This window comes from Bos indicus, chromosome 19 (assembly GCF_029378745.1).
Source record: "Bos indicus isolate NIAB-ARS_2022 breed Sahiwal x Tharparkar chromosome 19, NIAB-ARS_B.indTharparkar_mat_pri_1.0, whole genome shotgun sequence".
NCBI classification, from domain to species: Eukaryota; Metazoa; Chordata; class Mammalia; order Artiodactyla; family Bovidae; genus Bos; species Bos indicus.
Genome location: NC_091778.1, coordinates 36,671,704 through 36,689,088, shown reverse-complemented (window position 1 = coordinate 36,689,088; position 17,385 = coordinate 36,671,704). Strand labels below are relative to the sequence as shown.

General features: G+C 40.0%; 1 protein-coding gene across 2 annotated transcripts in view; it reads left to right on the top strand.

Annotated features, from left to right (window-relative positions):
* The window catches only part of UTP18 (UTP18 small subunit processome component), a 58,326-nt gene extending 47,183 nt beyond the window's left edge, over positions 1-11,143 (top strand). The window contains exons 11-14 of one of the 2 annotated variants that reach the window (XM_019981218.2): positions 3,431-3,605; positions 8,402-8,544; positions 9,707-9,745; positions 10,992-11,143. In XM_019981218.2, coding sequence (XP_019836777.2) covers positions 3,431-3,605; positions 8,402-8,544; positions 9,707-9,731 — 343 coding nt within the window. In that variant the 3' untranslated portion in view covers positions 9,732-9,745; positions 10,992-11,143. Of the gene's footprint in view, positions 1-3,430; positions 3,606-8,401; positions 8,545-9,706; positions 9,746-10,991 lie in introns of those variants that run through there. The other variant, XM_070773263.1, reaches the window with a different exon arrangement.
* Positions 11,144-17,385: the final 6,242 nt, after the last annotated feature.

The following is a 17,385-nucleotide window of genomic DNA, read 5'->3' as shown; positions in this document are numbered from 1 at the left end:
CCATCATCATCACCCTAATATCAAAACCAGACAGATGCCACAAAAAAAAACAACACGCCAACATCACTGATGAACATAGATGCAAAAATCCTCAACAAAATTCTAGCAAACAGAATCCAACAACATATTAAAAAGATCATACATCATGGCCAAGTGGGCTTTATCCCAGGGATGCAAGGATCCTTCAGTATTCGCAGATCAGTGTGATACACCATATTAGCAAATCGAAGGATAAAAATCATATGGTCATCTCTAGATGCAGAGAAAGCCTTTGACAAAGTTGGGAACAAGATCATTCTCACCACTAATATTCAACGTAGTTTTGGAAGTTTTAGCAACAGCAGTCAGAGAAGAAAAAGAAATAAAAGGAATCCAAATTAGAAAAGAAGTAAAATTCTCACTGTTTACAGATGACATGATCCTCTACATAGAAAACCCTAAAGACTACTAGAAAATTACTAGAGTTTATAATATAGCAAAGTTGCAGGATATAAAATTAATACACAGAAATCCCTTGCATTCTTATATACCAACAATGAGAAAACAGAAATTAAGGAAATAATCATTCACCATTGCAGTGAAAAGAATAAAATACTTAGGAATAAATCTGCCCAAAGAAACAAAGACTTATATATTTTTACAGTTTTACAGAAAACTGTAGAACACTGACGAAATCACAGATAACACAAATAATGGAGAAATATACCATGTTCATGGATCGGAAGAATCAATATAGTGAAAATGAGTATACTATCCAAAGCCATCTATCAATTCAGTACAATCTCTATTAAGCTACCAGTGCTATTTTTCACAGAACTAGAACAAATAATTTCACAATTTGTATGGAAATACAAAAAACCTTGAATAGCCAAAGCAATCTTGAGAAAGAAGAAAGGAACTGGAGGAATCAACCTGCCTGACTTGTTTATACTACAAAGCTTCAGTCATCAAGACAGTATGGTACTGGCACAAAGACAGAAATATAGATCAATGGAACAAAATAGAAAGCCCAGAGATAAATCCACGCACCTGTGGACACCTTATCTTTGACAGAGGAGGCAAGAATATACAATTGGGGCAAAGAGAGCCTCTTCAGTAAATGGTTCTGGGAAAATTGGACAGCTACACGTAAAAGAATAAAATTAGAGCACTTCCTAACACCATACACAAAAATAAAGTCAAAATGGATTAAGGATCTAAATTTAAGACCAGAAACTATAAAACTGCTAGAGGAAAACATAGGCAAAACACTCTCTGACATAAATCACAGCAGGATCCTCTATGACCCACCTCCCAGAGTAAAGGAAATAAAAGCAAAAATAAACAAATGGGACCTAATTAAATTTAAAAGCTTTTGCACAATGAAAGAAACTATAAGCAAGGTGAAAAGACAGCCTTCAGAGTAGGAGGAAATATAAGCAAACGAAGCAACTGACAAAGAATCTCAAAAATATACAAACAGCTCATGCAGCTCAATACCACAAAAATAAACGACCTAATCAAGAAATGGACCAAAGAATTAAACAGACATTTCTCCAGAGAAGACATACAGATGGCTAACAAACACGTGAAAAAATGCTGAACATCACTTATTGGAGAAATGCAAATCAAAACCACAGTGAGGTTACCATCTCACGCCGGTCAGAATGGCTGCTATCAAAAAGTCTACAAACAGTAAATGCTGGAAAGGGTGTGGAGAAAAGGGAACCCTGTTACATTGTTGGTGGGAATGCAAAGTAGTGCAACCACTATGGAGAACAGTGTGAAGATTCCTTACAAAATTGAAAATAGAACTGCCATTCAGTTCAGTTCAATCACTCAGTCGTGTCCAACTCTGCAACCCAATAGACTGCAGCACACCAGGCCTCCCTGTCCATCACCAACTCCCAGAGTTTACCCAAACTCATGTCCACTGAGTCAGTGATACCATCCGACCATCTCATCCTCTGACATCCCCTTCTCCTCCTGCCTTCAATCTTTCCCAGCATCAGGGTCTTTTCAGATGAGTCAGCTCTCCACATCAGGTGGCCAAAGTATTGGAATTTCTGCTTCAGCATCAGTCCTTCCAGTGAACACTCAGGACTGATCTCCTTTGGGGTGGACTGGTTGGATCTCCTTGCAGGCCAAGGGACTCTCAAGAGTCTTCTCCAACACCACAGTTCAAAAGCATCAATTCTTCGGCGCTCAGCCTTCTTCACAGTCCAACTCTCACATCCATACATGACCACTGGAAAAACCATTTTAGTGGGACACAAATGTTTAGTCCACAGCAAGATTTTCTAAAGCCAGGATATATAGTGTTCCTCCTGAGTGGTTAATAGGGACTACATAAGAGTTAGCTGTACTTAAATTAAGGGCTTTTTAATTAATGTATATGAAATATACATCAGAAACTAAATATAAGTAGTTTGAAGACTTTAAAACACTGAATCTAACATACTATTTGTGAGTTGGCTATAATTTCAAACTGTGGAGTCTTGTGTGTGAACTAAATTTGTCTTGTTTATGCATTGTGCCTGTTTCACTGTAGGCAATAAGTATTAAGTGAATCAGTGAGAATGTTGAGTGTAGGAATTAGAACACTTAATGTGTCGCCCTTGTTAGTTTGAGTATTAATTTCTTGCAACTTTCAGGTTTATATTGCATTTGCTAATTAAGTATCTGTGAATGACAACTACCTTATTCTTATTCCTTATAAATGATGCCTGTAACATTAGGTGGTCTGAAGATTGAGGTCAAAAATGTTTACTGAAACCTGTCTGTGAATGATTCTGTTAGTCATTAAGATTTACATTATGTGAATATTGGGTATAGTTCATTGTTGGTAAGTATTTCAGTAAACTTGGAGTGGATGATCGCTTCCATTAACTATTGACTGTGGTATTCTTATAGACCAAAAAACTAAGGTACTTGCTATTACAGCTGTTGTGCAGCACTGTTTTGGATGTTCTCATAAATAGAATAGAATAAAAAAAGAAAGGAGGAGATCTAAACAGGGGGAAGATGGTGCTCATTCGCATATTAGAATGTTCGGTTGTCCATACATGGCATGAGAGTGGCCCTCGTAGCCTCTCTTGTTTGTCTTTGCATCCCAGGCACTTAAACAGTGTCTGTGGTAAAGTTGAAATTCAGTAAATATTTATTGAAGGAATGAATAATGAAGATTCTACGCTTGCTTGGATTTTCTAGCTACACTAGTAATTTAAAAGCTCCCAGCATTAACAAGATTTCAGTAAGACTACAGTAAAACTGGTAGACTCTGATTTTTGCCTTGGGATGAACACTCCAGCCCATAGTCCCTGTGTAACATGATACAGTTCCTATAAATATTAGTTTTCTGGGGGTGGGGTGTTATATCTTAATTCACTTGGATTGTGAAAATCCTGTTGCTTCTTTTTAATCTTTAATTCATTCATTTTTCTCTTTGCAGTTCTAATTGTGGAGTGGTAAACATATACAATCAAGATTCTTGTCTCCAAGAAACGAACCCAAAGCCAATAAAAGCGATAATGAACTTGGTTACAGGTGTTACTTCTCTGACCTTCAATCCTACTACAGAAATCTTGGCAATTGCTTCAGCAAACATGAAAGAAGCAGTCAGACTGGTAATGTCTTTACCCTTTCCTTTTAGCATTGATGATTTTAAAATTTTAAGTTGAAAACGTGGAAAGATAATAAGGAAAGAGTTGAATTATTTTAAAAAGAGTAGCCTCTTTTGTTGTAAAAACTGCTAGTATTGTAGCTTTTGGGTGTAATTATAGAAATGATACACAGTAGCCACCAAATTTGTATTATTTCACTTCTTTTGGGAAAACTGTGCTGTCCTTTCCTAACATTTCTTAAGAGGTGGTCTTCATTTTCAGAAGTTACTTTTGGTATATACATGAAGGAATATGTAAGCAAATATTTCATCCCTCTGTAGTTTTCTTAATTTACCTTTATAAGACCTGGTGTCATAATAGAGTGGAGGCAGTTCTTAAATTCTGAAAATAAATTGAGCTTGGACATTAACCATGTAAAAAGATTGCAGTTTAAATAGCTGGATAGTACTTGTGAAGATAGCTCTGTGCCAGGGGTTCCCAGGAACTCCCCCAGATTTGATGAGTGCTGAGCATTCAGTCGCTCAGTTCTGTCCGACTCTTTGCAATCCCATGGGCTGAAGGCCACCAGGCTCCTCTGTCCATTGAATTTTCCAGGCAGGCATACTGGAGTGGGTTGCCGTTTCCTACTCCGGGGGATCTTCCCAATCCAGGGATCAAACCTGCATTGCTTGTTTCTCCTGCATTGGAAGGTGGATTCTTTTACCATGGCACCACATGGAATAGAATGGTAAATACACGGACTCAAGGACTCAGAATATGATCATACTCATGGCTAAGAATTATTACAGAGAAAAGGTACAAAGGATAAGGAAAAAGTATATGGGCTAAAGCCTGGAGGAAACCAGGCACAGGCATCAGAAGTCCTCTCTTAAGGCAGATCACATAGGACATGTTTAATTCTCGAGTAACTAGTTGTGACAACATGTGTTAAATATTTTTTACCAGAGAAGCTCATCATAGACTCAGTGCCCAAGGTTTTTATTGGGGGTTGATCAGGTAGGTACCCTCTACCTAGGAGGTACCCAAAGTAAAGGTTCCCAGAAGTAAAGTCAAGTGTTCAACATAAACCACATTAGAGATCCTCTGGAGTACGAAATGACAACCCACTCCAGTATTCTTGCCTGGAAAATTCCATGGACAGAGGATCCTGGTGGGCATAGTCCATGGATTCACACAGAGTTGGACATAACTGAGGCAACTGAGCACGGACTCATGAGCCATCCTTATCATTTAGGAAAAGTGTCTCATCTGTGTAGGGACCTATTTGCCAGTCAAATTCCCAGACAGCATCTAAGGGCCACTTGTAAGCAGGCCTTTCTAAGGATAACAGCCTCAGGCCAGTGTTGCTCTTTTTTTTTTTTTTTTTGGCCCAGCATCAGAGCTCAGCTTAAATGTCACTCCACCTCGTGAAGTTTCCTGTGCTTCAGGCAGAATCAGTTTCTTGCTATAAGCCGGGTATACAGATGCCCAGGTATACATAGAACCTTGAAAAGCAGCATTGCAGTGTGCTATTTTTATGTGTGTACTACCAGATTGTAAACACGTTACAGAGATTCTTATTTTTATCTTACTTATACTCAGCAAATAAACCTTGCATACTTCATCAGCTTTAATAGTGTATAGTTTACAAAGATAAAGAATTTTACAAAAAATTTTGAGCCAAGTGATAGTCCTCAGAGGATTAGCTTACCCAAAGTCAGCGGCTACTAAAGGCCAGTGAACTGTGATGCTAGATTCCGTATTCTTTCTAGCTTTTAGTTTTCTAACTAAATTTTTCAGAGCCCTAGAATGTGTACAGGACTTCAGATGGCAAGTAGGAGGCTAAGCTCCTCCCTGTATTATATAGAGCAGCTTTAGTATTACTTGTGATACATATATATTGGCATTCTGCATTAAGATTTTCTTTGAGGGAAGAAAGAGTTCTGCTGGAGAAGTGTGGGAAATATATCATTGGGTTTTATTGCCTCTGTTGAATGAATCATTTGATAAATGGGAGGGTTCTAATTCAAGTCAGCTTTAAAATAGCACAAATCAATCTTTTATCATTTTAATGATAGTAAATTGTGTTAGAAAACCATGGGATCTATTTTTCTTGACATAATATGTTCTGAAAAACGCCTTATAGTTCTGTCTAGTTTGCTTTAGTGATCATGACAGCATTTACGTTTTTTATTGTAGTAAAATCACATAAGGAATTCATTAATGTCAGCCACCTCCCATTTTTTAAATGGTAGTCAGCTATAATATCAAGCAGCTTCCCTGATGGCTTAGATAGTAAAGAGTCTGCCTGCAATGCAGGAGACTCAGGTTCAATCCCTGGGTCAGGAAAATCCCCTGGAGAAGGGAATGTCTACACACTCCAGTATTCTTGCCTGGAGAATTCCATGGACGAAGGAGCCTGGCGGGCTGCAATACATGGAGTTGCAGAGTCAGAGATGACAGTGACTGACACTTTCTAACAACTTTCAACCATAATGACTAATGGAAATAAACCAGGTATAATGCCTCTGTGAAACAGTGTCGGTGTTATTAGATGCAGTCTCCTATAATGAACCAAACAGTTCTGTTATTTCAGCAGTGAATATAAGTCTAAGTTACAGCACCATTGAGAGACTCAGAAGTTAAATTGTTACTACATCTTCAATCTTGGATGTTGTAGGAGTTGTGGGACTCCTTAATTATTAAATTGAGGATGAGAGAGCTTTGATTGAATTTTGATAACTGGACTCTTAAATGTAATACAGAAATTATGTTGGAGATAAAGGGAACTTTATGAATTAAAGAAGTTGTGTTTTTATGGGACTTCTTATTAGTTCAATTAACAGCTTTTAATACAAGGGTCATAAAGAGAGATGAGAGAACAGCTGAGATCTAACCAGGAGGGGGTCGTTGGTCTGAGGGAAGATGTACTAATACAGTGTAATCTCTGGGGAACTTTTTTTTCAATACTTATTTGTCTGGCTGCACTGGGTCTTAGTGGCAGCTCAGGGGATCTTTGATCTTCATTGTGGCATGCAAGATCTTTTAGTTGTGGCACATGGGATCTAGTCCCCTGTCCAGGGATCGAACCCAGGCCCCCTGTATTTGGGGCAAGGAGTCTTAGCCACTGGACCACTAGGCGCTCCCTAAACTGGGGCTCTTGCAAGTAGATAGCTGAGTCTTTTAGGAAGGCATAAACCTGGTTTTTCCTCCTTGATATTCAAGTCAGTAGAGGAGATAAAATTTAAAATTGTTGATAAATTGGTATTTATCCTCCATCAGAGTAAGTCAGCTTGTTGTGTGAAGCTCTGGCCACTATGTATGTTTGTGTAGGTTATTTGTTGCACAGGGTACATTTAAAGGGACTCCATTTACATCATAAACTTTGTATTTACTGCAGTATTTCTGATAATTTTGGTAACAGAGTTCTGTTTATTTAGCTAGACAAATACACAAAAGGTAAAGTTGAACTTTAAAAAATTGCTTTGTGTCTTATACTCTAATTTTTGTCAGTGTCTTTGCTTTATTGTGTCAAAGAGCACTTCTCATTAGCCTTTGCATTGATGACAGGCTGTGCAGGCAGAATCTGCTTCCCGGAGGAGGAGAATAATTGAAAATGGTCTGGAGAGTCACTGTAAACTTTACTTTCTTGACTTAATGGTCAGTAGGCATTTACCAGGGTAGTAGGGCCTAGTGACTGAATGAAACCTGTGTAATAGACAGATGTATCTAACAGTTTTACCTGGTACTTGTCTGTGAAAGTCCCCTTGATTGGCTGGGGACTTACCTCAAAGTGAAGGATGATGGACTGCCATGATTAATAGCTGAATGAGAATTCTGTGAGTATGAAGGTGCTGTGTTTCTTGGAAGAGCTAGAGAATGTGCGAGAGCCTTCCTAGTCTGCTTAAGGTAATGGCTTCCTTGCTTGGATTTTATTTATCCACAAATTGGATGAGGACTTGTCTTGCCTAGCTTGGATTTGGGCTCATTTCCCCCCTGAGCAGACTTTTCTGGAGAAAGAGACCTGGCCTTGAGGTGAGCTTTGGACTGTTTCTCAGTCAGAACACAGTTTCCCTTGAACCAGGTTTTTATGGTTTAGCCTCTCCTTGAGGAGAGATTTTCAGCACCACATTGTTGAGAAATAAAAAGTGCAAGTAGGGAATTGTATGATACTGGAAATTTGGTATGATTTTGTCTTGGCTTCAGGCTCTTCATAATGTTCTGTTCCTTGTAATCAGATTTTAGTATTCTTTGCTGTAGTTATCATGTTAGAACATTAATGGGTTCTACTACTGACTTTTCGGGCTTCCCTGGTAGCTCAGTCAGTAATGAAACTGCCTGCAGTGCAGGAGACCCGGGTTCAGTTCCTGGGTCAGGAAGATCCCCTGGAGAAGGAAATGGCAACCCACTTCAGTAGTCTTGCCTGGAGAACCCCATGGACAGAGGAGCCTGGCAAGCTACAATCCATGGGGTTGCAAGAGTCAGACACGGCTTAATGAGCAAACCAGCACTGCTGACTTTTCACTTTGTTCATTCACTTATTTGTTTACCCTCCTAGGCACCATGCTAGATGCTGCAGTTTATTAATAATGAAGCATCAAGAAAGCACTTTTTTCTCTTCCGTCCCTTTCTTCTCAGTTAATAGCATATTGAAAATCAAATTTTAATTTTGGAACACTTTGCTGTATTAAGGGAACTGTACTTGATGTGTGTTACAATCAAAACGAACTTTTGTTCTAGCAAAATGATAGAATGAAGTCTAAAATTTAAGATGAGCTCCTAGTTGTTTTAGTTTAAAAGCTTTTTATTGTTTCCTGCAGGTCCACCTTCCTTCCTTTACAGTATTTTCAAACTTCCCAGTTGTTAAAAAGAAGAATATTTCTCTCATTCATACCATGGATTTTTCTCCCAGAAGTGGGTATTTTGCCTTGGGGAATGAAAAGGGGAAGGCCCTGATGTATAGGTAGGTGTTATTATCCTCACATCTAACAAAATGTACATTTTTCTACCATAAACTGTCACTAGCAAAAAATTTACTTGGAGTTTTTGGAGAAGGGGGGTGATGCAGTGTTTTGAAAATGTCAAATTGAGGAAAAATTGCCCCTTTAATAATACTGCCACTTTTTGGTGCCTTACGTTTTTAGATTAGCCTCTGTCGCCTTGACAATGCTCTCTTTATTCCACTAGATTTAAGTGATATTTTTCACAGAGGTATTTATTTCTTTTCCTGCAGCTGTAAGCTGTAAATATGGATATTAACTACAAAGATGCCAAAAGTTTATGCTCTGTCCAGGTTCTTTTCTGCACTCCGTTCACTTGGCTATAAAGCAAAAACAAATAAAATCTAATTACATTGTTTCTAGAAGAATATGCTGGTGACAAGGTGACTCTTGGGGGTGGGAACTGACTTAAGTCGTAGCCCCTTTTCCTTGCTCCCATGTGCTGGGAATGAATGTTGTATAGAACCCTGTGTTCATGTTTGTATGCTTCAGGGAAAGCCTGCTTTCAAAGAAGCTGAAATCTGGGGTGAAGAAGAGGAGGCGTGCAAATTGGTTTTGAGGAGATAGTTGTGAGAAGAGAATGTAGCAAACAATAACATGCTTACTTTGAAAGAAAATTGGGTGGATGGTGCTGGGAAAATTGGTAACTTTATCATTCTCACCACGGGTCATTTTTGGAGTGATTTTTCGGTTTGGATTTTATAAAAGGATGCAGATATTTACTGTGCTTCAAAATTCTCTTCCGAAGCTGTAATTTATTATGATAACGGATTTTTTTCTTTTCTTAAGCCCCTAAGCCTGTTAGAATTTTCACCAAAGCATTGATCTCTCGTGAGACTGCTCCTAGCATGTGGTTTGCAGTGACAGCATTTCTGCTGGAAGTGGCTGATTAGGTATTTCACGGATTCTGCTTTAATGCTTTGGAGCAAGCTGATGGCTTGTATCTAAAATCTGAGGTATTAGCATTAGGATTCTTCAGAATATCAACTTGAGGAGTCTTAATGTAGTTGCCTAGTGAAAGTGATTGTGGCTGCATTTCCACACCTAAAGTCTTCCTCAGTGCCATACTGTGATACCCAGGGTAATCAAAAATTGTTTTGATGATTTGTCTTTTACTTTTTTCAGGTTGCATCATTACTCAGACTTTTAAAAAGATTATTCAAAGTAAGAAAAACTTTTTTTTTTCATTCTACAAAGTTTTAAGGTTATACCCATTGCTGTCAGTTGGCAGAGGGACCATATTAGCTGATCTTTGTTTCTTTGCCTCTGAGTTGCTGTATCTTCAGTTAAGGGAGTGGGAAGGACATAGATCAGGAAGTTGGACTTGAACTTTTCCTTGGGAATTTCTTCTCCCAAATCACAACAATCTGGCTCTGTTCTTCTGAGGGAAGATTTTTAATACTATGTCCATAAATAGTCATCAAAATTATAATCACTGAGTATATAATCTGCAAAGCAGAAGAGACTTAACTGAGAGAGGTAAGTATCTTCATATATAATTACAGTTTCCATAAGCTCAAGCCCTTTTATTTGTATGTTTCTTGAGAGTTTATAAGTAGCTTGCCTTATAGCTAGTGAATGGTTGGCCATTAGTTTTGCTGCCACATGTAATATATATATTTGGCACATGCATGTGTGTGTATATATATATATATATACACACCATATATATATGGTATACACGAAAAAGAAATACATATACATATGTTGTATATATTCTTTTTCTTCCAGTTTTATTGAGATATAATTGGCATATAGCACTGTGTAAGTTTCAGGTGTATGCATAATGATTTGACATGCATATATCATGAAATGATTACTACAATAACTTTAATGAGCATCCATCATCTCATAGATACGAAATGAAAGAAATAAATAAAAACTCCTTTCCTTGTGGTGAGAAGTCCTAGGATTTTCTCTCTTAACAAGTTTCGTATATAATGTATGGCAGTGTTCGTTGTATTTATCATATTGTATATCACATCCCTGGTATATATTTATCTTATAAGTCCAAATTTGTACTTTTTGACTTCAAGATATAAGGTTTTTGCCTTCCTCCAATTGCTGCTTGATATTTAAAACAGTAGGACATTATTTTCTTCCCATGGCTTGATTTTCACCTGAGGTATGGTGGTCATTCTGACATTGAACTTTGCAGTTGACCTGTTCATCACAGTTGAGTAATTTGATCTTCTCTGAGATTCATAGATGTTGAGGAGAAACTCTGGAAGTGCATATAGACTTAATTAGGGGAAAGAATTTTTGAAGGTAGCAGAATTTTGAGCAGAACACTAACCAGGAGGAGAAAACAGTCCAGCTATCTTGCCTCTTCAGAAACACTGCCAGTGCATGTTTGTTGATGACCAGTGGCTATAAATCAAGTATATCATTTCTTCTGTTCTTTCCTTAGATCCAGTTGGGCCACAGGAAAAACCCATCCTGAAATCTTAACTTTCCAGAATGTGTGATAATATATAGATAATGATATATTGAGTCAGATGTGCTTTTTTTTGTTACTAGGAATGTTTTAATAAACTCAGAGTAACTTTTGTTTGAAACTAAGTATATGTGGTTCTTCCTTCTCTACCTGCCTACACACACACACACACACACACACACACGCTAATTTGGGTGCATTTCTTTTAAGACTGAACCTGAGACATTGAACACACCTGTCTGTAGCCAAAAATAACATAGGTAGATAGTCTTGTATTTCACAGTTAACCCTGATTAGTATTTCTCCCTTTCCCAGGATCAGTCAGTTCAGTTCAGTCACTCAGTCGTGTCCGACTCTTTGCAACCCCATGGACTGCAGCATGCTAGGCTTCCCTGTCCTTTACCAACTCCTGTAGCTTGCTCAAACTCATGTCCATTGAGTTGGTGATGCCATTAAACCGTCTCATCCTCTGTTGTCCCGTTCTCCACCTGCCTTCAGTCTTTCCCAGTATCAGGGTCTTTTCCAATGAATGAGGCAGTTCTTCACATCAAGTGGCCAGAGTATTGAAGTTTCAGCTTCAGCATCAGTCCTTCCAATGAATATTTAGGACTGATTTCCATTAGGATTGACTGGTTTGATCTCCTTGCAGTCCAAGGGACTCTCAAAGAGTCTTCTCCAACACCATAGTTCAAAAGCATCAATTCTTTGGGACTCAGCTTTTTTTATAGTCCAACTCTCACATCCATACATGACTACTGGAAAAACCATAGCTTTGACTAGATGGATCTTCCTTTGCAAAGTACATCAGAAACAGTTAAAGTAGATTAGGACTCAAAAGGCAAAAGAGAAGACTTGTATTTCACTGCAGCACTTATGAGCACTTCATATTCACAAGGATTGCTGGGCTTTAAATGATATTGGCACTTTATGGGTAACTAATTGAAAATAATTAAAAACTGAGCAGAATGTGAAGAAGAAAATTTCCACGATCAGTTCCACACACACTAGTTAAAATCAAAGCCCGTGAAAATGTGCTGCACATCACAAATTGTTAGAGACATGCAAATCAAAACCACAATGAGGGAACACTCTGCGCCTGTTTGAAAGGCCATCCTCAGTCTACAAAGGGAAATGGGAGAAGACATGGAGGAAAGCAACACTTGAAGTACTGATGACAGGTAAATGCTAAGAATCACTGTTGAGTATGGAACTGCCTTTTTTAAGTAAGACAAACATTGATTCCAGTCCAGGTCTTTGGAAGACTTAAAACATGTCCTGCTCAGTGTTCCTTCATCATCAGCACCAACAAGGGAAGAAGGTGCCTGAACAGCAGCTCCTCCCGAAGCCAACAGACAGCCTCTGGTGAGGGACCCGTCAGTCAAGTCTCTTCCTCGTCAGGTGGTTAACAAGGCTCCTCCCTTGTGGCAAAGGGCTCTTTAATTCTAAATTCATTTTGCACAGAGAAGAGGAGAGCATCGGACATAAACTATAAATCATGTATCTTTATTTTTAAATGTTGAAAAGCAGAAGATAAAAGCAGTAAAATTATACTTTAAATAAATTACAAATTAATCAACTATATAGTCTGACTTAAAAGAGGAGGAGGATGTAAACAGATTACTGTAAGTGAGCAGCCCTTGACTGTGTGGGTACCACCCAAGAGCTCCAGCCGACTCCACCGCTAGACTCCGCAGCAGATACCATCCAGGAGGACCCAAAGCTGCTCTTTTGATCACACCAGGAGGAGCCTTCTTTGTCACCAGGGCAGAGAGAACCGAAGTCTGTGCCTTCAGACACATCTGCCAGGCTCCAAGCAGAAGGCTCAGCCTGAGTTGTGTTCTTCATATTGTTCTCCTGCAGGTTAATGGTAGTAAAATGAGGTGAAGGAAGCACCTAGAACTTGGGCACCTCCCCTTTCTGAGGTTGTTTTGTTAGGGGAAGCACACTGACTGAAACTGCCCACCCTGGCCAGGCAACATAGTAACCATTTGCATGAGCATGTTTTAGGACAGGAGGTCCTGCTAAGGAACAGGAACTAATAAGCCTCCACCAACCAGAAGAGTTCAGGAAGGGTCAAAAGGAGACACTACATGTCCAACCACCTCCCAGAATCCTCCTCTCTGGCATCCATCTTGGCTGAACACGGTGCACACCACTAGGAAGGACTCTGAGTCAGAATGATTGGCTAAAGACAACCCAGAAACTAATCCCATCACCATAAAACCCAAGACTGCAAGCCATGTGACAGCTGTTCTCCTGGGTTCCCTTACCCTACTGCTCTCCACCCGGGTGCCCTTTCCCAGTAAAATCTCTTGCTTTGTCAGCACATGTGTCTCCTCAGACAATTCATTTCCAAGTGTTAAGAGCCCAGTTTCGGGCCCTGGAAGGGGTCCCCCTTCCTGCAACAGTTTTATTTTCTTCTCCTCCAAGTGATTTGAATCAAAGGAGAAAGGGCATATTTCCACAGTTCTTCTCACCAGAATTTGAGGCTTAAAACGTACCCCGTCCTGGGCTCTTACCACTCCTGGCTGCTCCTCATCCTCTTGGCGGGTTTTGGATTCTCTTTTTCTGAACAAAGGCAGGAGTCTGGGGGTCAGTGAGTGGAGTTTCTTTTTGGGAACACCCACAACACCTAACAAGATACAATAAGGGCAAGGCTTCACTTAAAGTGTTTATCCCCTGATACCTTCTTTGCTTTTTGCTGTTTGATTCTTTTCTCTGTTTCAAATTCAAAGCCAATAGGCATGGTGGGTGGCTTCTCTGGCGGTTTCTCAGGCAAAATTGGCCCACCATAAAGAATTCTGGAATCCAGTTTCCACGCTTTCAGTTTGTAGAGCCCTGCTTCTACAGGGTTACATTTCTTGGGTTTTGCATCACTTTCCAACACCTCCACTGCCTCTTGCTGCATTTTTATTCTCTTCTCCAACTCTTGCTTATCAGTACTTTTTGGGATCTTCTGTAAACCACTAAAAGAACCTGGAAAAGAATATGTATACATTTATGCATGACTGAATTAAGTTCCTGTACACCTTATACAAACACAACATTGGAAACCAACTCTTTCAATATAAGATCAAAATGAAATTGCACAGAAAGAAAAAGAAAAAGGGTCATAAAAAATGCTGCTGCCTTGTGGCTGTTTTCCATAACAATATCGAAAACTGTGCTGATGGGCACTTAATATTCAGAAGGCCCGTGGGATTGTGAGTAAACAACACCTGCCTTCAAGAAATGTTCAAGGAGTGGTCATCAAAACACAGCAGACATTCAAGAGTCAATTGCAAGATGCCCTACTTGTACCCTTTTAAAAAAAAATCATAGGAAATGATGCCAACCTTGCTAACTATTCACTTCAGTTAGAGCTCAGTCGTGTCCGACTCTGTGACCCCATGAATTGCAGCACACCAGGCCCCCCTGTCCATCACCAACTCCTGGAGTTTACCCAAACTCGTGTCCATCAGGTCGGTGATGCCAACCAGCCATCTCATCCTCTGTCGTCCGTCCCCTTCTCCTCCTGCCCCCAATCTTTCCCAGCATCAGGGTCTTTTCTAATGAGTCAACTCTTCGCATGAAGTGGCCAAAGTACTGGAGTTTCAGCTTCAGCATCAGTCCTTCCAGTGAATACCCAGGACTGATCTCCTTTAGAGTGGACTGGTTGGAGATCTCCTTCCAGTCCAAGGGACTCTCAAGAGTCTTCTCCAACACCACAGTTCAAAAGCATCAATTCTTCAGCGCTTAGCCTTCTTCACAGTCCAACTCTCACATCCATACATGACCACTGAAAAAACCATAGCCTTGACTAGATGGACCTTTGTTGGCAAAGTAATGTCTCTGATTTTTTAATATGCTATCTAGGTTGGTCATAACTTTCCTTCCAAGGAGTAAGCCTCTTTTAATTTCATGGCTGCAATCACCATCTGCAGTGATTTTAGAGCACCAAAAAATAAAGTCTGACACTGTTTCCCCATCTATTTCCCATAAAGTGATGGGCCCAGGTACCATGGTCTTAGTTTTCTGAATGTTGAGCTTTAAGCCAACTTTTTCACTCTCTTTCACTTTAATCAAGAGGCTTTTTAGTTCCTCTTCACTTTCTGCCATAAGGGTGATGTCATCTGCATATCTGAGGTTATTGATATTTCTGCTAACTATTAGAGAAATCTAAATCAAAACTACAATGAGGTATCACCTCACACTGGTCAGAATGGCCATTGTCAAACACTGTACAAAGATCCAAGGCTGGAGAGGGTGCGGACAAATGAGAACCCTCCTCCGTTGATGCTGGAACATCAGTTGGGAACAGCCATTAAGGAAACAGTGTGCCTGCATGCTAAGTCATTTCAGTCGTTTCTGACTTGCAACGCTGTGGACTGTAGCCCGCCAGGCTCCTCTGTCCATGGGACTCTCCAGGCAAGAATACTGGAGTGGGTTGCCATGCCCTCCTCCAGGCGATCTTCCCCCACCCAGGGATCAAACCCATGTCTCTTATGTTTCCTATGTTGGCAGGCAGGTTCTTTACCATTTGCACCGCCTGGGAAGCCCATGGAGACAGTGTGGAGGTTCCTTAAACATTGAAAATGGGAATGAATTTACAGTAACTCCTGTTGACTTAAAAAATATTCACAACCTAAAAGATGAGAATTATGCTTTATTCAGCAGGAATTTTCAGGATTTCAAGCCCAGGTGAAGTCCATCTCAAATAAGACCTGCTTTGAGGAGGTGAGGGGAGGAGTCAGGTTACATACAATTTTGTAAGAAAGGGCAGGTAGTCTGAATATCAAAAGATTATTGTTAAGAAAACCAGATATCCCGAGTTAAGGAATTTAGTGCTTTTCTGTGTATGGCAAGATGCACGAGTCAGGGCTCACTGAAATCATTCATTTCATATGCACCTCACCTGTCTGGGGCCAGTGTCCTGTTTTCACATCCTGAGTTTCCATTCCTCAGGGCTCACCTTAGTGGGTGACTGTAGTCTGATGGCTGCTAGAGAGCAGATATTCTCATTCCTGAGTTCCCTGAGGGCTCACCAGCTCACAGTGGAGGGCTGCAATTGCTGATGACCATGACATCCTTGTTTACTGATACAACAGAAAATATTCCATTTCTCACTCCCTAACACCATACACAAAAATAAACTCCAAGTAATTTACAGATCTCAATGTGAAGATGGACACTCCCAAACCCTTGAGGAAAATATAGACAGAAAGCGCTTTGCTGTAAATAGCAGCAAGTTCTTTTTGGATCCACATCTTAGAGTAATAGAAAATAAAATAAAAAGCCAAAGGGACATAATTAACCTTAGCAGCATTTTCACAGCAAACAGAACCCTAAATGAAAGAAAAAGACAACACTCAGGATAGGAAAAAAATATTTCAAACAAAGATCCCCACATAGAATTCATCTCCAAAACATCATCCAAACAGCTCATGCAGCTCAATATCAAAAATAAAACAAAAATACCCAATAGGAAATGGGCCAAAGATCTCAATGGACATTTCAAGAAGGCATACACATGGCCACTAAGCACTTGAAAAGATGCTCAGCATCACTAATGATTAGAGGAAGACAAACAAAAAGTCCAGGGAACTATCACCTCACCCCAGTCAGAATGGCCATCTCAGAGAATCTCCAACAATACATGTTGTGGAGAGAACGGAACTCCCCTGCATTCTTGATGGGAATGTAAATTGGTACACCCATTGGGCAAAGAGTATGAAGGTTCTTCTAAAAAACTAAACATAGACGTACCATAGGATCCAGCAATCCCACACCTGGGTGTGGATACAGAGAAAACCAAAATCTGAAAAGACACATGCAGCCCTATGATCACAACTGCACTAGGAAAAAAAAAAAAAAACAACTGCACTAGGACCATAAACAGGACACAGCAGCAATCTAAGTGCAGAACACAGATGAATGGATAAAGAAGATGGGGTTCCTAGCCATAATATTATTCAGCCATCCAGTTCAGTCCAGTTGCTCAGCCATGTCCGACTCTTTACAACCCCATGGACCACAGCACGCCAAGCCTCCCTGTCCATCACCAACTGCTGGAGTTTACCCAAACTCATGTCCATTGAGTCGGTGATGTCATCCAACCATGTCATCTTCTGTCATCTACTGGGAGCCACCACGGGAAGTCCCACAAAGCTCACGCGGAGAGGACCTGACAGGCAAAGGCGGATCAGGACTCGAGGGATTCCCTGGACCTGCTCGAGCATCTACCCCGAAACCAAAATCTGTCTCCTGTTTACTATATTATGCTTTTCACCAACTCTTCTGACATTAGTAGGGGGCTATCCCTGGCCACCTTTCTCTGAACAAAATCAATTTAGGGCTCTAATTAATAAGTCTCCTGGGCTTGAAAGGA